Consider the following 27,551-nt stretch of genomic DNA (forward strand, 5'->3'; position numbering starts at 1 on the left):
AGATTAATAAAAAAAAAATTATCTCGAATTCCCAGACGAAGAAACGGCAGTGTTTAGATCTGCTGAGGCCGGACATGATGTCATAACGTCGCACCCCGCCTAGGAGGGTCATAGAGATGACCGGGGACCATCTGGTCCTCAGTCAGCTCTATGGTAAACGTCCGTCACCGGACCATTCATTCTCCGGCTTGCTGATCACATGTTTGAGCTGGTAGAAGCACAGGAGGGCGGCGGGCAGTAGGAAGATATGTGAAAGATGCCTGTAGCTGCACCCATCATTCAGATATCCCAACTCAAAAGTCTATGACATCATATGACGTCATTGGGCGGTAAGTGGTTAAAGTGAGAGTAAACTCCCATGGTTAACCACTTAAGCCCCGGAAGATTTTACCCCCTTCCTGACCAGGGGGTTTTTTGCGATTTTTTACTGCGTGACTTTAATGGACAATTGCGCGGACGTGCGACACTGTACCTAAATGAATTTCACATACTTTTTTTCCCACAAACGGAGCTTTCTTTTGGTGGTATTTGATCACCTGTCCGATTTTTTGATCATGCGCTATAAACAAAAAAAGAGCGTAAATTTTGCAAAAATAACAATATTTTTCACTTTTTTTTATATGAAATCCCCCCCAAGAAAAATGTAAAAATCAAAATTTTTTAACATTTTCGGCCAATTTGTTTTATGCTACATATGTTTGGTAAAAAAAATCTCAAAAAGCGTATTTTGATTGGTTTGCGCAAAAGTTATCGCGTTTACTAACAAAGGGAAATATTTTTGGTGTTTTTTTTTTAACGAGTAATGGCGGCGATCTGCGATTTTTTTTGCGGTACTGCGACATTGCGGCGGACAGGTCGGACCCTTGACTGACATTTTTTACACTTTTGGGGGTACCAGTGACATTACTGCAGTAATCAGTGTTATACATATGCACTGTTACTGTAAAAATGACACTGGCAGGGAAGGGGCTAACTGTATTGGAGAGGGAGGGGTTAAGTGTGTCCTAGGGGCGTGTTTCTAACTGTGATTGGACAGGTCTCCTATTGTAAAAACAGAGATCAACGGTTCTACATAGTAGAACTGTCTTATCTCCATTTTTACACAGGGGAGAGTGACAGGGGGCTTTGTTTACATAAGCCGCCCACCTTTCTCCTGCTCTACTGACGATCGTAGTGTGACTGGCAGACATCGGGTCCGCCGGTCACACGCCCGCACTCCTCTGTGAACGAGCCTCAGCGGGCGCGCGCTCGCCCACTATTGACAGGCTAGCGACGTAGATCTACGTCACTCTGCCTGGCCGGGGCTGACTGCCGCAGTAAATATACTGTGCGCAGTCGGCAAGCGGTTAATACTTACCTATAGCCTATAATAAGGCTTACCTATAGGTAGTGTAAATATTCCTAAACTTGACCGTTTAGGAATATTTACTTGTGAATGGGCCGGTGACATCACCGATGCATGCGCTCTGAAGGAATGGCATGCCCGTGCTGTTCGTTTAGAGTTCTGGGCCGCGAATAGCGGTTCCCACGCTCATGCGCAGGAGTGACATCATCACAGTGTAGCCAATCAGATAGCTGGAGGTTGCGAACCTGGAAGGAAGACCAGGGGAAGATGGAAGCCCTATCAGAGATGACAGCGGGCCTCGGTTCACAGCATGGGGTCCGGAGCATCATTGTTCACTGATTCAGGTCCGAACCTGATTTAGAACCAAAGACGCACAGGACCCTTTTAAATGCGGACCACAGCTGTCAAAGAGCTGTTTGAACCCGCTCCATTGAGAGCCAGTCACACTTTCCTGTCAATTCGCATAGGTGTGAACCTGGCCTTAAAGGGATTGTAAAGGCAGAAGGTGCATTCTATACATTAAGATAAAAAAGCCTTCTGTGTGCAGCAGCCCCCCTTAGCCCCCCTAATACTTACCCGAGCCCCATCTCTATACAGCGATGTTGCAGGAGTGTCTCAGCTACCCGGGACTCCCCTCCTCATTGGCTAAGACAACAGTGCGGCGCGATTGGCTCCTGCTTCTGTCAATCAAAGTCAGACAGCCAATCAGGAGAGCGAGGGGGAGGGGCACAGTTTGTTAGTCCGTGTCTGAATGGACACAGGGAGCTGTGACTTGGCTCGGCTGCCCCCATAGCAAGCTGCTTGCTGTGGGGGCACTCGATAGGAGGGAGGGGCCTGGAGCAGGAATGAGGGACCCGAGAAGAGGAGGATCCGGGCCACTCTGTGCAAAACCAACTGCACAGAGGAGGTGAGTATAACATGTTTGTAATTAAAAAAAAAAGAGAGAGAGACTTTACAATCACTTTAAGGTAAGTTTTAGCTAATGTGCAAAGCATACTAGCACATTATCGCTTTACCTTGCAGGTAAAAAAAAAAAAGATGAATGGCGCTGTACCACCGCTTTAAGTGCCGGTTCACACTTGTGCGATGCGGGAAGGCTGCGAATTCGCAGCGTGTTCCCCCATCGCAAACGCACATCTGGCAGTTCACACTGCCATATGCGATACGCAGGGGGTGTCAATTAAATGTTAACGACACCCCCAGTTTGATCGCATATCACAGTGCGATCTGACAGTTCGCACAGGATCGGATCGCACAAGTGTGCGGCTGAAAAAAAGGGTCATGTGCGAGTTTGGTGCCGATACAGTGCGAATTTAGCCATACAAAGTGTATGGCTGAATTCGCATCTGCACATCAGATCGCATGTAATGAAGGAGCAGTGCGCTCCGAATTACATACGATCGCCGCACTCGCAATAATGTGAACCAGCCCTAAGTGTAATATTTTCTCGAGAAAATTTGCACTTGATAAACATCTGTGCAAATATTGTGCAACGTAAAAAAAAATTGCCGCAACCATCATTTTATTCTTCAGGGCCTTTTGCTCTCGGAAAATATATAATGCTTCTAAGTAATTTTCTATCAAAAAAAAAAAAATACTGATTTTAACATGTATGTGAAAATTGTTTAAAGTGTCTGCTAGGCAAGGGGTTAAATGCAAACTCCAGGGACAGAATATTCCAGGGACAATCACAGCCAGCCTGGGACTGTCCCTGGAGGCCAGCAGGGCTCAGGGAATGCTCTCCTCCTGCCCGGATGTGGAGGTGTCACTCTGCCTGGCGTCTCCTGGTAACAGATCTCTGCAGAGATACATTGTAGCGCAGAGGGAAACAAGGGGCGTGTCCGGTGACTGTCACACGGGGGCGGGGTTGCAGACAGTTCCGCCCCTGGCAGCCTGAAAGTGCTGAGGATCTGCTCAGAGCTCAGATCGGGGACGGAGAGAGCAGACAGAAGATCGGGGACACCTGAGAGCCACAGCCAGGATACACATAGGAATCAGCACAGGGGCCAATCACACAGGAGCCACCAGAGGGGCCCATCACACAGGAATCAGCACAGGGGCCAATCACACAGGAATCAGCACAGGGGCCAGGGATACCCTGCTAAGTCACCTGCTGGAGCAATGACTGACACTCTCATTCCAGGGAACATGAAGGGCAATGTTTTGCCGGATAAGAACTACTTCCGAAAGGTAAGAGGCAGGTCACCATTGCTGGATCATGTCACCAGGACACCTGGGTGCTGCCAGGGGGGGGGGGGGGGGGTCATAATCTGAAATTTATCAGGGATGATCTCAGAGTTTGTGTTATAGAAATATATATATATATATTTTTTTAAGATATTTTTGTCCTCAGAAATGTCCCTGATTGTCCTGAACAACACACAGGAGCCTCAGAGGTCTCTTATCAATGGAGTCCTGAGCAGCAGGCAACATAAAAAAAAAAAAAAAAAAAACAATATATATATATATATATATATATATATATATATATATATATATAAATATAATCAAATATTGCATTTGTTGTAGGGACAATATTCAATAGACTTTCCCTATATTTTGATAGTGTGTGTGTATATGTGTGTGTGTATGTGTATATATATATATATATATATATATATATATATATATATAATTTTGTTGTAGAGACAAGAAAATAATATATAAATAATACATATATATAAATATTATATGAAATATAATAAATAATAAACAGTATCTATATCTACCTATCTATATTTATATTCAAATATATATAATTATTATTATTATTATTTTGTTGTAGAGACTATATTTAAATATATATATATATATATATATATATATATATATATATATATATATATATATAATTTTGTTGTAGGGACAGCAAAATAATATATAAATAATAAATATATAAATAATAAACGTATATAAATATTATATAAAATATAATATAAATAATACCTACCTACCTATCTATCTATATATATATATATATATATATATATATATATATATATATATATATATATATATATATATATATATATATATATTTATATTCAAGGATATATAATTATTATTATTTTGTTGTAGAGACTATATTCAAATATATATGTGTGTGTGTGTGTGTGTGTGTGTGTGTGTGTATATATATATATATATATATATATATATATGTATGTATATATTATTTTGTTGTAGGGACTGCAAAATAATATATAAATAATAAATGTATATAAATATTATATAAAATAGAATAAATATAAATAATACATATATATACATATATTCGAATATATATAATTATTATTTTGTTGTAGAGATAATATTCAATAGGCTTGCCCTACCATCAGTAAAGTGGAACAAAAAAAAAAAAAAAATATATATATATATATATTAATATCTATTTTACACAGCTGAAAAGATATATATATTTATATATATATATATATTCAAATATATGTCTATATTTTTTTTGCTGTGCCACTTTATTGAGAGTGGAGAACATTGTTCTTGAATATTGACCACCTTGCCAAAAAATGTCCAGGAAAATGATTAACTATGTAGGAAGTCAGCAGGCGGTCACTGTCCAGCTGTGAAGCACTACAAGTCCCAGCATGCTCTCCAAACCTTTTCGGTGTTCTAAGATAGTATTTGAGGAGCAACAAGTAAAACTTAAAAAAAATACATAAAAATGTGTGAATATATATATATATATATATATATATATATATATATATATATATATTATAATATTTTTTTTCCTGTGTCACTTTATTGTAAGTGGGAGGGAGCAACAGCTGAAACTAAAAAAGAAAAAAAAAAGTTTATATCTAGGGAAAACTGCTTTCATGATTACCAATAAAAAAAATGATATCTACTGCATATTTCATTACTTTATTGGAGTGTGATGGGGAACGCTGCTGCTGAATATTGATCTCCTTACAACCAGACTTGATTGAAAATTGGGAAGGTGTTCTTACAAACATGAGGAGTTACAATAGTACATAGCAGTTTGCAGAGCCATATAGGATGTGGTATATAGAGATGAACAAACAGAATATTTTGTGCTCCAATTGAAGACATTTCCATATAATGTAAGCAAATCAGAGGAAATGTTGGAAGGGGTGAGTGTCTGGGGAAAATGGGGGTGGGGGGATCAGATATAGGATGGAATAAAATATTATGAATACTAGAACGTTAGCAGGTTGCCACTGTCCAGCTGTTAAGCACTACAAGTCTCAGCATGCTCTCTTTGTTTCCAGCACCATTGTATGCTGCAGAGCTTGGTAGGGTGTTTTTATTTGCTAAATCTTAATAGAATTTTTGTAAAAATGTACTTGCCCTTGGCTCTTTAAATGTGATGGACTACAAGTAGGAACATGCCCTCTAAGCTTCCTCCAGGTGTGTTATGTATAAAAACAATTAAATAATTCACCTGGAAAGTGTCGCTGGATGGTTTATGCAGCATGTTTTGTTTGATGGACGACCCTGCCTGAGTCTAGGGGAAGTACAGGGGGGCATGTGTAATTGTCATCAGAGTTTGCTGAGACTTGTAGTGCCACCTAGAGGGCCATGCTTGCTGCGTCTTGTAGTGCCACTTAGAAGGTTTAGTTTGCTGAGACTTGTAGTGCCACATAGAAGGCTAAGTTTGCTGAGAATTTAAGTTCTACCTAGAGGGCCATGTTTGCTGAAACTTGTAGTGCCACATAGAAGGCTATGTTTGCTAAGACATGTCGTGCGACATAGAAGGCTAAGTTTGCTTAGACTTGTAGTGCCACCTACAGGGTTATGTTTTCTGAGACTTGTAGTGCCACCTAGAAGGCTAAGTTTGGTGGGACTTATAGTGCCACCTAGAGGGCCATGTTTGCTGAGACTTGTAGTGCCACCTAGAGGGCCATGTTTGCTGAAACTTGTAGTGCCACCTAGATGGCCATGTTTGTTGAGACTTATAGTGCCACATAGAAGGCTATGTTTGCTAAGACTTGTAGTGCCACAGAAGGCTAGGTTTGCTGAGACTTCTAGTGTCACCTTGAAGGCCAAGTTGCTGAGACCTGTGGTGCCTCTAAAGGGCTAAGTTTGCAAAAACTTATAGTGCCACCTAGAGGGCCATGTTTGCTGAGACTTGTAGTGCCACCTAGAAGGCTAGGTTTGGTGAGACTTGTAGTGCCACCTAGAAGGTTTAGCTTGGTGAGACCTGTAGTGCCACCTAGAAGGTTTAGTTTGGTGAAACTTGTACTGCCACCTAGAAGGCCTAGTTTGGTGAGACTTGTAGTGCCGCCTAGAAGGCTAAGTTTGGTGAGACTTGTAGTGCCACCTAGAAGGCCTTGTTTTCTGAGACTTGTAGTGCCACCTAGAAGGCTAAGTTTGGTGAGACTTGTAGTGCCACCTAGAAGGTTTAGTTTGGTGAAACTTGTACTGCCACCTAGAAGGCCTAGTTTTCTGAGACTTGTAGTGCCACCTAGAAGGCCTAGTTTGCTGAGACTTGTAGTGCCACCTGGAGAGCCATGTTTTCTGAGACCAGTAGTGGCACCTAAAGGGCTAAGTTGACCGTGACTCGTAGTGCCACCTAGATCTGGAGAGCTTCTGTACAGATTGGCTTTGTATCAACAATAATGAAAGCGACAACAATGGCGTGTTTAGAGAAGCGGCGGCCTGGTTTACTTGGCAAAGCGTCGCCTTGTTTTCTTTAACCGCAGGCACTGGCGCAGTGCTGGCACCGTCTGGCTTAATAGGGGTTAACGGCTGGGTCACACCTCGTCTGTTGACTCACGTTTCTGTCACAAGTTTCACAGTGGCTTCTTTTTTAAAACGTGGCCCTCGTCACCGCCGGCTTTATGCTGAACGGGCTCAGGACTGCAGTCAGTGCGTTGGGTACGTCATAGGGTGGACCTGGCCATTACCGATGGGTGGAGGGCACAGATTTACTATCTAAATGATCATTTAGGCACCTTCCTGTCATTATAAACAGCTGTCAGATTTTCAATCAAAGGAAATGCCTTTCTTGATCTCTTTTCTGTAATCGCTTTTCTGCTATTATTCATTTGAAGTGGAGACCCAAAAGCTGTACTAAGATTGGTGTTGATGTGGGTCAAAAAGGACACGCGAAGTGATTTCAGTTGTGAGTGGAGATCGGCTACCTATATCTCCTATATCTCTCCTATATCAACTATATCTTCCTATATCTCTCCTATATCTCCTATATCTCCTATATCTTCCTATAGCTCTCCTATATCTCTCCTATATCTCCTATATCTTCCTATCTCTCCTATATCTCCTATATCTTCATATATCTCTCCTATATCTTCCTATATCTCCTATATCTTCCTATATCTCTCCGATATCTCCTATATCTTCCTATATATCTCCAATATCTCCTATAGCTCTCCTATATCTCTCCTATCTCTCCTATAGCTCCTATATCTTCCTATATCTCTCCTATATCTCCTATAGCTCTCCTATATCTCTCCTATCTCTCCTATAGCTCCTATATCTTCCTATATCTCTCCTATATCTCCTATATCTTCCTATATCTTCCTATATCTCTCCTATATCTCTCCCATATCTCCTATAGCTCTCCTATATCTCTCCTATATCTCTTCTATATCTCTCCTATATCTTCATATATTTCTCCTATATCTCCTATAGCTTCCTATATCTCCTATATCCCTCCTATCTCTCCTATATCTTCCTATATCTCTCCTATATCTTCCTATATCTCTTCTATTCAATACCTTCTTTATCTCCGATAACATGACTCCACCAGCTACTGAGTCTTTTTTAAGGGGGGTGCTCACCTTTATTGGGTACCAAAGCAGAAAGAATCTTAGGACCATGAAATAACCTACCAGGATCCACCCATAAGTAAAATATTCATTTTGATGAACTTGCCCTTTAAAGGAGCCTTTCCCAACCTTTTTACCCCAGAGGAACCCTTGAAATGCATTATATTAGTCTGTAGGGTTCAATTTAGAGTTGGCCCATCCTTTGCAGCTATAACAGCTTCAACTCTTCTGGGAAGGCTGTCCACAAGGTTTAGGAGTGTGTCTATGGGAATGTTTGACCATTCTTCCAGAAGCGCATTTGTGAGGTCAGGCACTGATTTTGGAGAGAAGGCCTGGCTCGCACTCTCCGCTCTAATTTATCCCAAAGGTGTTATATCGGGTTGAGGTCAGGACTCTGTGCAGGCCAGTCAAGTTCCTCCACCCCAAACTCGCTCATCCATGTCTTTATGGACCTTGCTTTGTGTACTGGTCCAAATCATTTGGTGGAGGGGGTATTATGGTGTGAGGTTGTTTTTCAGGGGTTGGGCTTGGCCCCTTTGTTCCCTTCATTCCAATGAAGGGAACTCTTAAGGCGTCAGCATACCAAGACCTTTTGGGACAATTTCATGCTCCCTACTTTGTGGGAACAGTTTGGGGAAGGCTCCTTCCTGTTCCAACATGACTGCACACCAGTGCACAGTTCCCGCGCCTATTCTCTGAGAAAAGAAAGCCCTGGGTACAGGAATCGGATCACACGGGTGTGAACACCTATGCGATAAGATTTCAGTGCAGACCAAAAAAAGGGTCCTGCACCTTTTTGGTTCTGCACCCTCCAGACCCCACCAGCAACAATAGATCTCCCAGCAGCCAGCATTAATAGACCTTCCAGCAGCCAGCAATAATAGACCCCCTCCTCAACATAGGATCACTCCCAGCAACAATTGTTTTCAGCAACATAAGACCCCCCAGCAAAAATAGACCCCTCCCTCAACAAGAAATCCCCCAATAGATCCCACAGACACCTGCAACAGCAGACCCCTCCCTCAACAGTAGATCCCTCTCAGCAACAATTGACCCACTAGCAACATAAGAACCGCCAGCAACAATAGACCCCTCCCTCAACAAGGGATCCCCCAACAACAATAGACCCCACAGCAGCCTGCAACAATAGACCCCTCACTCAACAGTAGATCCCTCCCAGCAACAATTGACTCACTAGCAACATAAGACCCCCCTAGCAACAATAGACCCCCCAGCAGTAATCGGTCCCCCAACACCTGGCATCATTGAACCCTTCAGCACACCCCACTACCCCTTGCCATTGCAAACATTTAGTGCTGGAGGTGCCGGAACTGCGTTCCCCCACATTTCTGCTGAAAAAAGCCCTGCCTTTACCATTTCATAGTTCACAGATGTCAGTTTGAACCAGTGTGCAATTCAGGTGCAATGCGGGAACCCGCACAGGAATCGCAGGGTTTCCCGCATTGCACCAGTGTGAATCAGGCTGACTTACTAAAGGCAAATAGGCTGTACAGTTGCAAGCAAAAATGATGTTTTTATTTTTTTTTTATTTTTCTTGCATGTAATCGGATATTCTTTGTAAAGTGAAGCTTTACCTTTTTTACTAAGCTCTGTAACAACTGCACTTGCAGAGAGCAACTGCACTTCGAAAAGTGCACAGTCTATTTGCCTTTAGTAAATCAACCCCATCGATTATTTTGCTGCAGCCGACCGATGATTTGTCTTGTATATGGTTGGCTTCAAAAATGTGATCGGATCCGCCCTGCCTGAAAGGTATGCTGTATGTGATCATCCATGGGGGATGACTCAGTGCAGTGAGCATGTAAGGACACACAATATTTGTATAGTTTTATTATTTATTTACTTTACATTGCAAAACATTGAAATGTATTCAGGAAGGCGATGCACAGCTGTTGGGATATGCTGAGTGCAGCAAAACTTTTCAGCCAACCAGAAATCAGACTAAACCAACCGGAAATCTTATTGGTTCCTTTGAAGCATTTAAAGTGTAACTCCACTTTTGTTGAGAAAAAAAAACATTCCCCTCTGGGTGATCTCTGTACATTAAGGCTCGGTTTCCACTAGTGCGACTTGCGGTGCGACTTGACACATGTCATGTCGCACAGCAAGTCAAAAGCCATTGCTTTCAATGGGGCCCGTTTCCACTGCCGCGGCTTCAGTTGCGGCGACTTCAAAAGTAGATCGTGCACTACTTTTGAGCCGCCTTCAGTGCGACTTCCCTCTATATATGAGGGACAAGTTTAACTGAAGCCGCAGTTTACTTTCGCTACGAAGTCGTGCTAGAAGTAGCACGACTTCGTAGCTGCACTAGTGGAAACCGAGGCTACAAGGATTATAACAAACTTTGTTGCAGATTCCTACCTTTTGTTATTCTGAAGAAATCATTGTTTGTTCCTCTGTGCTGAGTGGGTCTAAGCGCCGGTTCACACTGGCGCGACGCTACTTTCAGGGGCGACCTCCGAGATCACGGTGCGAGCAGCGCGCCGCGACCTCGGAGCGGCCGCCACAGACTTCATAACATTGAAGTCTATGGCGGTCGCCTCCTGGTCGCCCCAAAGAAGCTCCGGACCCTTTTTCTAAGTCGGAGCGACTTGTGTCGCTCCTATTAGAACGGGTCCGCAGCTTCCCTATGGGAGGCGACCTGCGGCGACCTGTGAGGCGACCAGGTCGCCTCACAGGTCGCCCTAGTGTGAACCGAGGCTAATTGGAGCGTGTTCATAATTATCTATCAGCTGTGGCAGCTTCAGAGCACTAATGAGGAAATCTGCTGGGCCTGCATCCCTTTAGACGTGTTCCTATTGTTAGTATCTCACCAAAGTTTGTGTTGCAGAATGCCAGAAATCTGACTTGTATCTTAGTGCAGACTTCTGGGAAAATTGGTAAGCCAATCACACAAGCAGGAAAAGCAAGCGCCCCCCTACAACAAGTAGTCTCTTCAGTGTAACAAACTTTCAATAGAGGCAATTTAGGACCTTGTATTTCATTGTGACTCAATCCGCCCTTCAAAGTGACAGAAGCTGTTAACACAATCAGATGAGCGGGTGAGGGGTGGTGGTGCGATGTTGGTTATAGGAAAATAAAATGTCATATGTGTGAATGAAAAGGTGATTTTCATAGGCTGACTGACCTTGAGAATTGCGCATTGTTTACTACATAACAGCAATGAGGGGCTGACACACATTGCACAGCAGAATATATATTATTTTCTTGCAAACTGCAGCTTAAAAAAGCTCAGTACAGCTTTTTTTTTTTTCTGAGCTAAAATACAGGCCGTTATTGTAATGTACCTATGCACACAGGCGCGTAAATGAGCGCCGTTCATTCTTCAGTAAGAACAAAATCGAAAAATCTGCATTTTTGGACAGTAATTTACGCCTAATGCGTGCAAATACGCGCAATTGCGAACATATGAACGCATACGAACATACTGTTGATCTGAAAAAATGCTAATTTGCATATTTTACAAGAATGCGAGAATACATTTGCGCGAAAAGACGCAAATTTATGCGAAAAGACTTGAATTTGCGCAAACGCATATGCGCGAAAATGCACGCGATTGCACGCATTTCAATAAGACAAATACGCCTGAAATATACGGCTGAAAACGGAGAAGCTCAAACAGGGGTATCGTGTGTAAGTGCATGATACACTATTGCGATGACAAACATTGCATGTGATTCGGAGCGCACTGCTCCTAAAATCACATGCGATGTCTGTGCGGTGCGAGTTCAGCCATACAGTTTGTATGGCTGAATTCACACTGCAATCGCAGTGAACTCGCACAGGACCCTTTTTTTTTGGTCCGCAGCAGAATCGGATCGCATGGCGGTTCACACCAGTGTGATCCAATTCCTGTGCGAACTGTCAGATGGCACTGCGATCTGATCTGGGGGTGTGGTTAACTTTGAATTGACACCCCCCAGTGTATCGCATATGGCAGTGTAAACTGCCTGTGCTGCGGATGTGATGCGGGAACACGCAGTAGATTCGCAGTGTTCCCGCATCGTAATAGTGTGAACCGGCACTAAGAAGCCTTACTGGTATAAGTCCTTTATAGAAGAGATACAGCCTTCAGGGAAAAAAGAAAACAACAACTTATATCTAGCTTCTTGTATAGGGGGTTAATGCACGCTAAAGCTCAAAGAAGCTCAAAAACCGTCTCCTATAGGCTTTTTATTTTTTTTTTAACTTTTTTTTTTGCCTTGAAACTCCCCTCTATGTTAGACTAAGGGGTTAATTTTTTTAAAGGCAAATAGACTGTGCACTTTGCAAAGTGCAGCAGTTGCACTCTGCAAGTACAGTTGCTCCAGAGCATCGTAAATGAGGTAAAGCTTCATTTTGCAAAGAATACCCAATCACGTGAAAGGAAAATTAAAAAAAAAAACAGCATTTTTGCTTGCAAATGATTGGATGATGGAAGTTAGCAGAGCTTCTGCTCATTTACGACGCTCTGGAGCAACTGCTCTTGCAGAGTGCACGGTCTATTTGGCTTTGGCAAATCAACCCCAATGTGTCCATACACACTATGGAGTTTATTTACTAAAGGCAAATCCACTCTGCCCTACAAGTGCACTGCAAGTGCACTTAGCAGTGCAGTCACTGTAGATCTAAGGGGAAGATCTGAAATGAAGGGGAGCTCTGCTGATTTCTATCATCTAATGATGTGCAAGCAAAAATGCTGTTTTTATTTTCCATCCATGCCCCCCTCAGATCTACAGCGACTGCACTTCCAAGTGCACTTGCAGTGCAGAGTGGATTTGCCTTTAGTAAATAAACATCTATGGCTTTTTCAGCAGTTTACAGGCATATGCTCTTACAGGCTGAACCCCCCCACACCAAACCCACGTTTTTGAGAGAAGCTTTCAAGCAGAAAAAACGCCTAAGTTGCAAAAAAGACACCAAAGTTCCCAAAAATGCACGAAAAAGCGCAAAAGAGCATGAAAAAGCTCTAAGAAGCTCTAAAACACACAAAATATTAAGGAAAAATGAGCTGAGGGGAGGGTTTGTGAAAAAAAAAAAAAAAAACGCTTATGCTGAAAAAAGCTCAAAGGAGCTCAAAGAAGCTCAATAAAAACGTGCAAAAGAGCCCCAAAAATGACAAGCTTCTTCAAGCAGAAATAAAAGCTCAAATGCCTGTAAAAGCAGCTTTTTTTTTTGAGTTGCAGTGTGCATGAGCCCCTAGTGTTTTAGGCTTGTTAGCCCTTATTAGTGAATTATACGGAAACCCAGGCATTTGTGTCTTTTGCCCATTACCACAATTGGATTGTTCCTCATGGCCGACTCTGAAAGCCGTGTTGGTCGTTTCTTAGGGCTGACAAGACATCTGCATCCAAGTTGGAATAATCAACTCTGTATATAATCCAGCGGCTCTGGATGTACAGTTGGACATATGGCTCTCTATTTAGGATGTATCTGGGCTACATACTAACAGTTGTGGACGTACAGTTGGATACAAGGGGGAGATTAAGTGCCGGTTCACACTAACGTGGCACGACTTCGGGGGCGACCTGTGAAGTCGCGTGCACCGCGACTTCGGCGCGACTTTTGCACGGACTTCATATAATGAATGTCTATGCAAGTCGCTCCAGGTCGCTCCTATTAGAACGGTTCCTGTAGCACACAATGGACCACGACGGACCGCGACTTGTCAGGCTGACAAGTCGCCTGACAAGTCTCGGTAGTATGAATGGACACTTACTAAAACTGGTGCACACAGAATCTGGTGCAGCTGTGCATAGTAACCAATCAGCTTCCAGGTTTTATCCCCCATTCACATCGGCGCGATTTGACATGCCAAATCGCATGTCAAATCGCATGCCAAATCGCAGCCTATTCCCAGCTAATCTGATGTGGGAACTTGCAATATCAAAGTATAGAGTAGAAAAAAAAACTGTAGTATACAGATGTGTGAAAGAAAAAAAAAAAAAAACAATCTGGTTAAAAAAAATCTGGCTACCACAATCTGGTAAAAAAAAAAAAAAAAATGTCAAAATGTGTATATGCATGTGTATATGTATGTATGTATATATATATATATATATATATATATATATATACACACACACACACTGTAAATTCACATATATAAACATGAATGACTAAGTCCCGGTTCACACTACCGCGACTTGTCAGGCGACTTGGCCGCCTGACCAGTCGCGGACCATTCTGTGCTACGGGAACCGTTCTAATAGGAGCGACTCAAGGTCAATGGTTCTGGGGGTTTTTTGATCCCTATCTGCCTGTTGTATAGTATGGGGTTTGCCACCGTCCCTAGCGTAGTCGTGTATGGGGTAGGTACCTCAGGCCTAAGAAGATTGGGGGACTTTATGGTCAGCCTGACAAGTCGCGGTCCATGCAGTGCTACGGGAACCGTTCTAATAGGAGTGACTCAAGTCGCTCTGACTTAGAAAATAGATCCTGTACTACTTCGGGGCGACCTCGGAGCGACTTGCATTGACTTCAGTTATGTGAAGTCCGTGCAAGTCGCGGTGCACCCGACTTCACAGGTCGCCCCTGAAGTCGGATCGCTTTGTGTGAACCGACACTTATGACTAAAATTTTAGGGTTAGTTGTATTTTAGACAAATTTTAAGTGGGGTACACACTAGTAGAAAATCTGCCGAAAATTCCCATCCGTAAAATCGTACGATTTTCGGCTAGTGTGCACACAACTTTCAGCAGCCGATGCCGACATTTTCAACGAAAAAAAAACAGAGGGACAAACACCAAAATTTTTATCGTCCGTCCCCAGCACGACCAATTTTCGTTTAATGTGTATGCAGTACGTCCGCGAAAAATCGGATACGAAAGACCGCGCATGATCTGAAGTTGCTGACGCCCCGGAAGTCTAGGATCAAACGTCCCAAAAAAAAAAAAAAAAAAACTGGATGAGAAATTTAGTGAACATTATGCACTGTCAACTAAAAACGGTTATGACCGCTGAGCAAGAGAGAGAAAAATCGGAGGATATTTCGTCCGATTTTCAGCAAGTGTGTTAGTCGTATTTTAGTCGACTAAAATAGTGTTATTTTTTTTTTTTTTAAACAGAAGATAAACTTTATTGAACAAAATGGACAGTACATAGCAAATTAACAGGTACAAAGCATAGACATGACATCATCGCAGTTATAGTAGTATTTTGCGGTTATCAAGAGTGCAATCATAAAAGGCAGAAAATAAAGGGAAAATAGTGTTAAGTTAGTCGACAAAAATATTTTAGTCAATGAAGTTAAAGCGGTTGTATACTCGAAAAAAAAAAAACCCTGCAAGACAAACGCATAATGAGCCAGTATGCATTGCATACTAGCTCATTATGAAATACTTACCTTAGAACGAAGCCCCAACACGGACCCCCAGCCACCGCTGTGGGAGCGGACATGATCCCTCGGCGTCTCTTCCGGGTTCGGCGGATCCAGCGCTGTGAGTGGCCGGAGCCGCGATTACGTCAATCCCACGCTCACTTTTTCCGGGACTTCCCGGCAAGGAACTCTGAAGGTCCGCCGGACCTTCAGAGCGCATGCGCCGCTAGCGTCAGCGGCTGCATGCAGTGCAAATATCTCCTAAACGATGCATGTTTAGGAGATATTAATTGTACCTATAGGTAAGCCTTATTAGGTTTACCTATTATTACCTGTAGGTAAAAGTCACAAAAATCTGTATACTACCGCTTTAACACCGGTCCCTTGTGCTGTCAACCGTTTTCTTTGCTGAATCTCACCTGCTTTTCCTCCAGCTCCTCAAAGTCTGATGTGGGGACTTGCAAAATCAAAGCAAAGACAAAAAAAATGGTGAAAAGTAAACAGATTGGTGAAAGAAGAAACAAAAGCTTGGCACAATCAAGTAGAAAAGAAATAAACATTTTAAAATGTTGCAGGGAAATAAATATTTGCATGGTCTGCAGAGGTCTCTCCCTGGCTTACATCACATTTATGGAAACGTTAGCACAAAAAAATAGTTTGAAATTTTGGGCGGAATGTTTTTGTGAGTTGGTGAACTCTGTCTCTACAAGGCTGCAGGCTTCTCCGGATGACATTTACCTGTATACCAGCTACCAGAAAAGAATTTGCCCCAAAGCAGTGACAATGTTACAGTTGGTATTTTTCTTTAAAGAATAACAAGAAAATAAAATTTTGACCTTCCGTCGGACCCTCTTATATTGTACTAGCAAAAGGAAAATCCATGCTGAGATATTGCACTCTGCTGAGACTTTGAAAGTTAATTATTGTCCGGTGGGTTTGTAAGTTGACCATACTGCGCAGTCTGTGACCTTTGACCCTGTTGGTGGTGGTTTTAGATTTTTCTTTTGTGCAGGTGTGCGCTTTAGTCCCAGGTTCACATATATGCGATGCGGGAACCCTGTGAATCCACTGCGGGCTCCCGCATCGCATTCAGCTCGCAGGCAGTTCACACTGCCATATGCGGTTTTCAATACAAAGTTAATGACACCTCCAGATCAGTTCGCATATCGCAGTGTGAACTAGTGATCGACCGATATTGTTTTTTTAGTGGCGATACTGATATTTTGGTCATTGCATGTCGGTATCGGCCGATATTATATACATTTAAAAAATGTTATTATTTTTTATTTTTTTTACTTGACAGGTACTTTTGTGGAGGGATTTGGCTGTTTTGAAACTGTCATTTTTTTTTAATCTGGTGCCAGTACCCAGAAAGTGATGTCATGATATCACTTCTGGTTTTTGCATGGAGAACCGATCAGAACCGAATGCCTTCTTCGGTGGCCGTGCAGGCTGGTTGCCCAGGTCTGCCGGTGGGAAGGGAGACTGCGGAAGGCGGTGGGAGGGGGGGACGTCCCCTCCCGCTCCTTGTAATGACAGCAGACCGGTTTCCCAGCCGCAACGGCTGTCATTACAAGACAGCCGACCATCGGCTATGGACGCCGGTACTGGGGTGATGCCTCTATCTGCAGACATCACTCCGGCACAGCACTTTCCTGATAAATTGGCAATATCAGTAACCTCCGGGGGCCGATTCCGATATATCGGGGAAAGTGCATATCGCCCCCCGATATATCGGCATTGCCAATAATCGGTTGATCCCTAGTGCGAACTGTCAGTTAGGACATGAATCAGATCGCATAGGTGTGAACACCCAATGCGATCGGATTCTGGTGCGCACCCAAAAAAGGGTCCTGTGCGAGTTGTGTATGAATGTGATGCAAATTTAGTCATACAAACTGTATGGCTGAATTTGCATCACACAGACATCGCATGTGATTTGCAGAGCAGTGCGCTTCGAATCACATGCGATGTCTGTCATCGCATATATGTGAACTGGCACTTTGGCCTCATGCACACTGTATTCTTTGAGACCGCTTAAAGAGGTTGTACACCGAGAAAAAATTTTTTTCTCTTCTTTACATCCTAAAAGAGAAACCCATAATGAGCTAGTATGCATCGCATACTAGCTCATTATGAAATACTTACCTTAGAACGAGCCCCCGCCGTGCCGTCCGCTTACCTGTATGACGGGCGACATGTATAGTCGCCCGTCTTCCGGGATCGCGGCATCCGGCCATCTGATTGGCCAGAGCCGCGGTGACCTCACTCCCGCGCACGCGCGCGGGAGCCGACGGTCACGGCACGGGGCTCTGAAGGAACGGCACAATCTGCCGTTCCTTCAGAGCGCATGCGCCAGTGACGTCACTGGCTGCATTAAAGGTAAATATCTCCTAAACGGTGCATGTTTAGGAGATATTTACAGTACCTATAGGTAAGCCTTAATATAGGCTTACCTATAGGTACAACTTCCCGAGGAGGGTTTACTTCCTCTTTAAGGTTGATTTACTAAAGGCAAATAGACTGTGCACCTTGCAAAGTGCAGTTTCCCTCAGAGTTTAGTAAATGAGATAAAGGTTCCCTTTGCAAAGAATACCCAATCACGTGCAAGGAAATGTAAAAAAACAGCATTTTTGCTTGCAAATGATTGGATGATGGAAGTCAGCAGAGTTTCTGCTCAGTTAGTAAGCTCCAGGGCAACTGCACTTGCATAGGGCACCGTCTATTTGCCTTTTGTAAATCAACCCCCTTTTCTCATTACTGGAGAAAAGCAGCAGACGAAAATGTGGTAAAGCTGCATTTCTGCATGCGCATTCACCGGCATTTATGCGTGTTCGCACCCTTGGTGTTAATGCATTCTATTATCCAGAATATTAACTTATTCTCGGCATTAGAATGCATTAACAGGTGAACATGCATAATGTGCTATGTGCGTTTAGGTGCATTTGTACATTATTTTCTGCCCAAATTCCTCTTAGGCCCCTTTCACACAGGCGGACCGTTCAGATCCGCCTATAACAAAAAAGAAAAGCAAGGTAGTGTTCTGTAAAGGGCTCAAGAGAGGTACACTTAAATTATGGTGGACACCTCATAAATTAGTGAAGTACCTTAATAATTTACATAGCCATAAGTGGTGGCCATTGGCATTAAACATATGAGCAAAAAAGAAAAAGGGGAGAGAGGTTGGGGAGTCGTGAAAATACAAACATAAGTCTTTTATCCACTACCCCAACTACCAACTAAGGGCACCACAGGTATGTATTCTTTAAAAGGTATAAGTTTATTAGGCACGTATGCCTGAAGGCAAAAATATGACAAAAACAGGAATAAGGGCAGTGAGCCGTAGTGTTACAGAACAATAATTTAAAATCAACAATTGAAAGCACCCATGCACATTGAAGATAACACCTTCTATCTAAATACACTTGGATCCGACGGATATCAGCATGCAGTGGAGGCTGAATTATCCGTGGGATGCAGTGTGAGGACCTCAATTATGTAGAAAACGCCTCCAATTTCTTATGGAAAATGAGCTTGGCTTGATTGTACCGTGGATATATTCATTGCAGTAGAATGATCAATTCCTTAATGAGAACATGAATAGCACAAAGAGATTATAACTCATTGAGCACACTCTTGCCTGCCAATAGAATTGTCCATAAACAATTGATAAGCTGTATGGAGTAGGTTCAAAGATGATGCAAAAATATGAAAAGCAGTGCTTTGAGTGGTCTGCTAAAGGTTCAATGGTGAGTCTTCCCAAGGAAGTCCTGATGGATGAAGTAGATGAAGGCCATGGAAGTCATTGAAGAAAGCTCAAAATAAATTCCAAAGGAGCAATAGATGTAATTAGTGAAATGCCGTCCTTGCAAAGAGAACAAACAGATTGGAGGTGGAGCAGGTCAGAGAGTTACCTTAAAATGTACTTCATTCGATGGCGGCATGTACTTCATGTAGAGGGGGGAGGATAGATAGCGGTGTATCACGGCAGGAGTTCCCAGTGTCCGGTTAGCCTGTTGTTATCGTATTCACCCGACGGCGTTCTTACCCTTCCGTATGGCTGAGCCGGCGACTGCGGGGCTTGACTTCCGGGTCGGAGGTGTCCTCCCGGTCGTCACTTCCTGTTAGACTGGTCAGCCGGATGCCTTCTCGGGGAACAGCCTGTGGAACGATAGGTAGCGGATCCCGTGCAGGGGATTCAGCTGTCGTTAGTGCATGGGTGCTCTATGCACAATGCTGGACTCTGACGCGTTTCACCAAAAACCGTTGGTTTCTTCAGAGCTCCGCCTGTTCGTTTTTTTGGCGGATCTGAACGGTCCTCCCATGCATTCCTATGGGGCATCGGATGTCAGCGGAGACATGTCTGCTGACATCCGATCCGATCCATCAAATCTGGACGGATGGAAACCCTATTTTCCATCTGTCTAGCGGATCGGATGAGAACGGACCGACGGTCCGTTCCCATCCGATTTCCCCTATAGAGATGCATGGGGACCTGACAGCTGTGTCTCCGCACACTGCACGGAGACACAGCTGTCATCCTTCTGCTCAGCGGGGGATCGGCGGATCGATCCCCTGCTGAGAAAAACTGAGTCCGTTTGATGGACACAGTGTGTGAAAGAGCCCTTAAGGCTCCCTGCATACTAGATTAAAAAAATGCTCCTAGCAGCAGCTTTTGGTGATTTTGTTTTCTGCTTCTAGAAACAAATCATGTTATCCTATGTGTCCATGCACACTATTTTAGTCTATTTGCCTTTAGTAAATCAACCCCACTGTGTCCATGCACACTATGGCTTTTTCAGGAGTTTAAAAACCCACCAAACTTTCATTTTTGAGAGGAGTGAAAAAGCTTGAAAAAGCGTAAAAAACAAAATGCAAAAAAGCACAAGAAAAATTTAAAAAAATAAGCTGAGGGGAGAGTTATGCTCATGAAAGCTCAAAAATGCGCAATAAAAACGAGTGAAAGCACAAAAAAGCACAGGTTTCTTCAAGCTTCGGGCAGAGAAATAAAATCTGAAATGCCTGCAAGTGCCGGTTCACACATATGCAATGTCAGACATCGCATGTGGTTCGCACCGCACTGCTGTGCAAATCAAATGCGATGTCTGTGCGATGCGAATTCAGCCATACAGATTGCATGGCTGAATTCGCACCTCATTCGGACCAAAGTCACACAGGAGCCTTTTTTGGGTCCGTACCAGACCCTGATCACATGGATGTTCACAACGTATGCAATCTGTTTCATGTTCGAACTGTCTGTTTGCACTGCGATATGCGAACTAATCTGGGGGTGTCGGTAACTTTGTATTGGCACTCCCAGCAATTCACATATGGCAGTGTGAACTGCGTGCAGGTCGGGTGCGATGCGAGAATCTGCAGTGGATTCGCAGGGTTCCCGCATCGCACTAATATGAACCGGCACTAAAAGCAGCTTTTTTTGGAGTTGCAGTGTGCATGAGCCTTAGGGTCCTTTCACACGGGCGGTGCGAAGGACGGACTCCGTTTTGCTCAGTGGGGATCGATCTGCCGATCCCCGTTGTGCAGGAAGATGAGAGCTCCGTCTCCGCTCTGTGTGCAGAGACCGACCTGTCAGATCCCCGCTGTCCTCTATGGGGAGATCGGATGAAAAGGAACTGCCTGACCATTTTCATCCAATCCTATCCGATCCTCCAGATGGATGGAAAATAGGGTTTCCATCTGTCTGGATTTCACGGACAGGATCGGATCAGATAGCAGCAGGTGTCAGTGGAGATGTCTCCGCTGACATCCGCCGCTCCATAGGGCTGCATGGAGCATCCGATCCGGTCCGCCTGTCAGTTTTTCCCGCGTGAAAGGGGCCTTATGGGGATCTCAGACCGAAACATTGTTGCCCATTTTTAAATAATTTTGTTACAATATCTTTTTTTATTTATTTTTTTGGTTTTGGATGAGTTGGAAATTTACAAATCCCCTGTCTGTTTTTTTTATTTCCTTTTGTAGAGAATTCCCTTCACTTCCTGTCCTGAAAACACAACAGGAAGTGAGAGGAAACCCTTCCAATGAAAGGAAAATCACCGCTAATGACAGCTGTCACTGGGTCCCCGCCGGGTGATTTCCTGTTCTGGAGGCAGCTGTACAAATGTTGGATTTCCTATCACTTTCGGTCTCAGTGAGGAGGGGGATGAGGAGGCTGTGTTTACAACAGCAGACCGTTGTCCTGTCTCCACGAGGAGCGATCATGGGTGCGCGCTGGACCCACTGCTCAGCTTCCCCTGTGGCGAATGGGCGCTCGTGTACAGGCACATCGTTCCGCGGAACAGAGCCGACCTGCCGCTGTAAAACTACGGCGGCCTGTCGGCAAGTGGTAAAATCTGAAGTTTAATCTGTTTATATTATATCTTCCTTGGGCCCCCACCCTCCTCATTGGCTAAGACAGCGGGCTCCCCCTGCTTTCAATCACAGCCAGTGAGCCAATGAGGAGAGAGCAGGGTGGGCTTTATGTGTATTATGGATGCATAGAGCAGTGGCTCAGGAGCAAACACGCAGCAGTGCCCCCAGGGCAAGCAGCTTTTTATGGGGGGCACTTTTCAAGGGGGAGGAGCCAGGAGCAGGTGCAAAACCATTACAAAGAGCAGGTAAGTATGACATGTATTGTTATTTTTAAGGCTCCATTCACACCAATGCGTTTTGCAGAAACGCATTGAATTTTTTAACAAGGGTTCCTATGGAACACATTCACATCAATGCATTTTTGTGCCTCTGCGTTTTTGGAAAGGGTCGGGGACTTTTTTTCCCATAAAACACAGCGTTTTGCATGTAATAGACTTCAATGGGCATGCATAAAAAATGTAAGTCTTGAGTTTTTTACACTTTTTGACGTGTTTTATATTATTTATTCTGCCCAACAACAAATTGGCCAAATAAAAAGAAATAATAATAATAAAAAGAAAAAAAGTGTGTCCAAAAATGTGGAAAGCACAGCAAAAAGCACTGCTGAAACGCTCAAAAGCAACATGCATAGGCGTGAATTGAGCATTAAAAAAACGAAGCTTTAACCACTTAAGCCCCGGAGGATTTTCCTGCTAAAAGACCAGGGGGTATTTTGCGATTCGGCACTGCGTGACTTTAACGGACAATTGCGCGGTCGTGCGGCGCTGTACCTAAACGAATTTGACGTCCTTTTTTTCCCACAAACAGAGCTTTCTTTTGGTGGTATTTGATCACCTGTGCGATTTTTTGATCACGCGCTATAAACAAAAAAATAGCGACAATTTTGCAAAAATAGCAATATTTTTCACATTTTTTTATATGAAATTCCCCAAAAAAAAAATGTAAAAATCAAAATTTTTTAACATTTTTGGCCAATTTGTTTTATTCTACCTATGTTTGGTAAAAAAAATCGCAAAAAGCGTATTTTGATTGGTTTGCGCAAAAGTTATCGCGTTTACTAACAAAGGGAAAGATTTTTGTCATTTTTGTTGTTTTTTTTTTAACGCGTAATGGCGGCGATCTGCGATTTTTTTTGCGGTACTGCGACATTGCGGCGGACAGATCGGACCCTTGACTGACATTTTTGACACTTTTGGGGTTACCAGTGACATTTCTACAGTAATCAGTGCTATACATATGCACTGTTACTGTAAAAATACACTGGCAGTGAAGGGGTTAACTTTATTTGGGAGGGAGGGGCTGTGTGTGTCCCTAGGGGCGTGATTCTTACTGTGATTGGCTGTGGCTCTAGCTGTAAGGACACTGATCAACGGATCTACATACTAGATCCGTGTAATCAGTGTCTTTACAGCGAGGAGAATGACAGGTGGCTTGTTTACACAAGCTGCCTGACATTCTCCCTCTTCCCCCGACGATCGCCGAGTGGCCGGCGGACATTGGGTCCGCTGGTCACACGCGCGGGGGGGTGCGTGACCGCGCGGGAGCGCGCCTCCGCGGGCGCGCGCTCGCTCCCCAGACCCTCCCAGGCTAGTGACGTTAATTAACGTCACTCTGCCTGGCAGGGGCTGACCGCCGCAGTAAATCTACTTGCGGCGGTCGGCAAGCAGTTAACAACCAGTTCACGTCATAGAAATGCAGTCCAGATATCTTCTGGATGCATGTTTTTGACACATTTTTAATGCGTTCCAGTGCGTTTTTGATGCAGTCCAGTGCGTTTTTCCCCTCTCTTTTTGTTTAACCTTAGGGACAGTTCACACCATAGAAATGCAGTCCGGATGTGTTCTGGATGCTTTTCTGCATGCTCGTTTTTGATGCGTTACAGTGTGTTTTTGATGCAGTCCAGTGCATTTTCCCCCCTCTTTTTTCTTAACCTATAAGGACATGGGTGTTTCAGTGCATTTTTGGTGCTTTTATGTACATTTTTGATACATTTTATTGCGTTACAGTACAGTCCAGTGCAGAAAAAATGCAGCATGTTCTCCTTTTTTTTTTTTGGAACTGACTGCACTGGTGTGAACTATGCCATTGAAAACCATATAACCTACTATCCAATGCGTTTTTGATGAAGAAAAAATGCACTGGATTGCATGTGGTGTGAACTGGCTCTAAAGTCCAGGAGGGGAGCCGTTACAACTATGCAAGACTGAAAGGAAAGCCGGAGAACATTGAGAAATGTCGCGGTGCTTGATGGGTCCCTGTGTGCTGCATTTTTTGGTAAAATTTTCCCACTTTTTCATTTTTTTTTCCCTTCGAATGAGATCCTTGTAAAAAAAATTCTTGTGTCTAAAACACGTGGCAACTGAAATGATCGCCGCGTCTATAAACATTTATTTTGACATCCATCTGGTGACAATGCGCCTTTACTCATCAGGCAACCATTTTTATTTGTTTTCTGTAATAACAACGTACGCTCATCCAGCTCCTTGTGTTTACTCCCAATGACATCAACAATGCGCCCAATGGCATCAATGATAGGGAAAAATTACTCCCAATGACACCAACAATGGGCACAATGGCACCAATGATAGGGCAAAATTTCTCCTAATGACACCAACAATTGGCCCAATGGCACCAATGATAGGGCAAAATGACTCCCAATGATACCAACAATGGGCCCAATGGCACCAATGATAGGGCAAAATTCCTCCCAATGACACCAACAATGGGCCAAATGGCACCAATAATAGGGCAAAATTCCTCCCAATGACACCAACAATGGGCCCAATTGCACCAATGATAGGGCAAAATGACTCCCAATGACACCAACAATGGGTCCAATGGCACCAATGATAGGGCAAAATGACTCCCAATGACACCAACAATGGGCCAAATGGCACCAATGATAGGGCAACATGACTCCCAATGACACCAACAATGGGTCCAATGGCACCAATGATAAGGCAAAATTACTCCCAATGACACCAACAATGGGCCCAATGGCACCAATGATAGGGCAAAATAACTCCCAATGACACCAACAATGGGCCCAATTGCACCAATGATAGGGCAAAATGACTCCCAATGACACCAACAATAGGCCCAGTGGCACCAATGATAGGGCAAAATGACTCCCAATGACACCAACAATGGGCCCAATTGCACCAATGATAGGGCAAAATGACTCCCAATGACACCAACAATGGGCCCAATGGCACCAATGATAGGGCAAAATAACTCCCAATGACACCAACAATGGGCCCAATTGCACCAATGATAGGGCAAAATGACTCCCAATGACACCAACAATGGGTCCAATGGCACCAATGATAAGGCAAAATTACTCCCAATGACACCAACAATGGGCCCAATGGCACCAAATGATGGGGCAAAATTACTCCTAATGACACCAACAATAGGCCCAATTGCACCAATGATAGGGCAAAATGACTCCCAATGACACCAACAATGGGTCCAATGGCACCAATGATAGGGCAAAATTAATCCCAATGACACCAACAATGGGCCCAATGGCACCAATGATAGGGCAAAATGACTCCCAATGACACCAACAATGGGCCAAATGGCACCAATGATAGGGCAAAATGACTCCCAATGACACCAACAATGGGTCCAATGGCACCAATGATAAGGCAAAATTACTCCCAATGACACCAACAATGGGCCCAATGGCACCAATGATAGGGCAAAATAACTCCCAATGACACCAACAATGGGCCCAATTGCACCAATGATAGGGCAAAATGACTCCCAATGACACCAACAATAGGCCCAATGGCACCAATGATAGGGCAAAATGACTCCCAATGACACCAACAATGGGCCCAATTGCACCAATGATAGGGCAAAATGACTCCCAATGACACCAACAATGGGCCCAATGGCACCAATGATAGGGCAAAATAACTCCCAATGACACCAACAATGGGCCCAATTGCACCAATGATAGGGCAAAATGACTCCCAATGACACCAACAATGGGTCCAATGGCACCAATGATAAGGCAAAATTACTCCCAATGACACCAACAATGGGCCCAATGGCACCAAATGATGGGGCAAAATTACTCCTAATGACACCAACAATAGGCCCAATTGCACCAATGATAGGGCAAAATGACTCCCAATGACACCAACAATGGGTCCAATGGCACCAATGATAGGGCAAAATTAATCCCAATGACACCAACAATGGGCCCAATGGCACCAATGATAGGGCAAAATTACTCCCAATGACACCAACGATGGAGCACAATTCCTCCGATTGACACCAAAGGTGGGGCATTGTTTATCCCTACTGACATTGTGACCTCTTCTATTACCAATGGCCACAGTCCGGTCCCCCTTAAGTGTAAAGGACATTAAACTGGCCCTTTGTTTAGAAAATTTGGGGACCCCTGCTCTATAGTGTGTACTATTGTCTCAATCGCACTAAGTGATTCTGACCGCGATCCCGAACCATGGCAAGTCACGGGACACCTGCGAGATTCCCGTGACTTGCAATGGCACCCCAAATGCGGCAAGATTTTGCTGCGATTGTCAGTCGCCCAAAAGAAGTACAAGGCATCCCGCGATTCTGTTTGCACGATTTTACCGCGATTCGTCAGGGGAAAATCGTGGCAAAATCGTGCCGCGTTTAGGGTACCATTGCAAGTCACGGGAATCGCACGGGCGTCCTGCGACTTGCATTGGTTCAGGATTGCGGGCAGAACCGTGGCAATTCCGCCCGCGATCTGAAACGCCTATATGTGAACGGAGCCTTATGGTTTTCTTTGTATATTTGTATTTTTCTGTCTCTGTTTGAACAATCATGGGGGAAAATAGAAAATATTAGTGTTATAGTTGCTCTTTCCTGAGAGGAAAGGAAAGTATTAATGCTGACAATGAGCGCTCTCTGCTTTTATCTGCGATCTTTGCCTTTGTAGGCAAATCTTACTTTTCTGGAATTACCGGTCTGGGTTACTCTTCGCTCATCTGAACCTCCTCGCTCGCTTCTCAATTACAGCTTCAAGCGAGGTTCAACCCCTTCCTTCCCAGAACTCCTCGCAGAGACCGGAGGCTTCAATACCCGAGTCAGACAGCTCCGAAAATAAAAAACTATTTAACCTCTTCTGGAACAGAAGGTTTTACCCCCTTAATGACCAGGCCTTTTTATGCGATTCGGCACTGCTTTATTTTAACAGACAATTGTGCGGTCGTGCGACGCTGTACCCAAATAAAATGTATGTATTTTTTTACCCTTAAATAGAGCTTTGTTATGGCGGTATTTGATCACTCCTGCGGTTTTTATTTTTTGCACTATAAACAAAAAAATAGCGACAATTCTGAAAAAAAAAAATATATATTTTTTACTTTCTGCTATATAACATTCCCAATAAAAAAAAAAAAGTAAAAATCAAATTTTTTTTATCATTTTAGGCCAATTTGTATTCTACATATTTTTGGTTAAAAAAAATCCCAACAAGCCTATTTTGATTGGTTTGCGCAAAAGTTATCGCGTCTACAAACTAGGGTAAAGATTTGTGTCATTTTTTATTTATTTACTTTTTACTAGTAATGGCGATGATCTGCAGTTTTTAGCAGGACTGCCACATTGCGGCGGACAGATCGGACCCCTAACTGACACTTTTAGGGGGGACCAGTGACATTACTACAGTAAACAGTGCTAAAAATATGCACTGTTAATGTAATAATGACACTGGCAGGGAAGGGGTTAACTCAGGGGCGATCAA

At 43.6% G+C, this 27,551-nt stretch overlaps 1 protein-coding gene across 1 annotated transcript in view; it reads left to right on the plus strand.

Moving 5' to 3' along the window:
* The first annotated feature begins 3,284 nt into the window (after positions 1 to 3,284).
* Positions 3,285 to 27,551, plus strand: part of RHPN2 (rhophilin Rho GTPase binding protein 2) — a 125,423-nt gene continuing 101,156 nt past the window's right edge. The window contains exon 1 of the mRNA XM_082270410.1: positions 3,285 to 3,535. Within this exon, the coding sequence (XP_082126536.1) occupies positions 3,467 to 3,535 (69 nt within the window). The 5' untranslated portion in view covers positions 3,285 to 3,466. The remainder of the gene's footprint in view (positions 3,536 to 27,551) is intronic.

This window comes from Pelophylax lessonae, assembly GCF_965119305.1.
Source record: "Pelophylax lessonae genome assembly, chromosome: 10".
NCBI classification, from domain to species: Eukaryota; Metazoa; Chordata; class Amphibia; order Anura; family Ranidae; genus Pelophylax; species Pelophylax lessonae.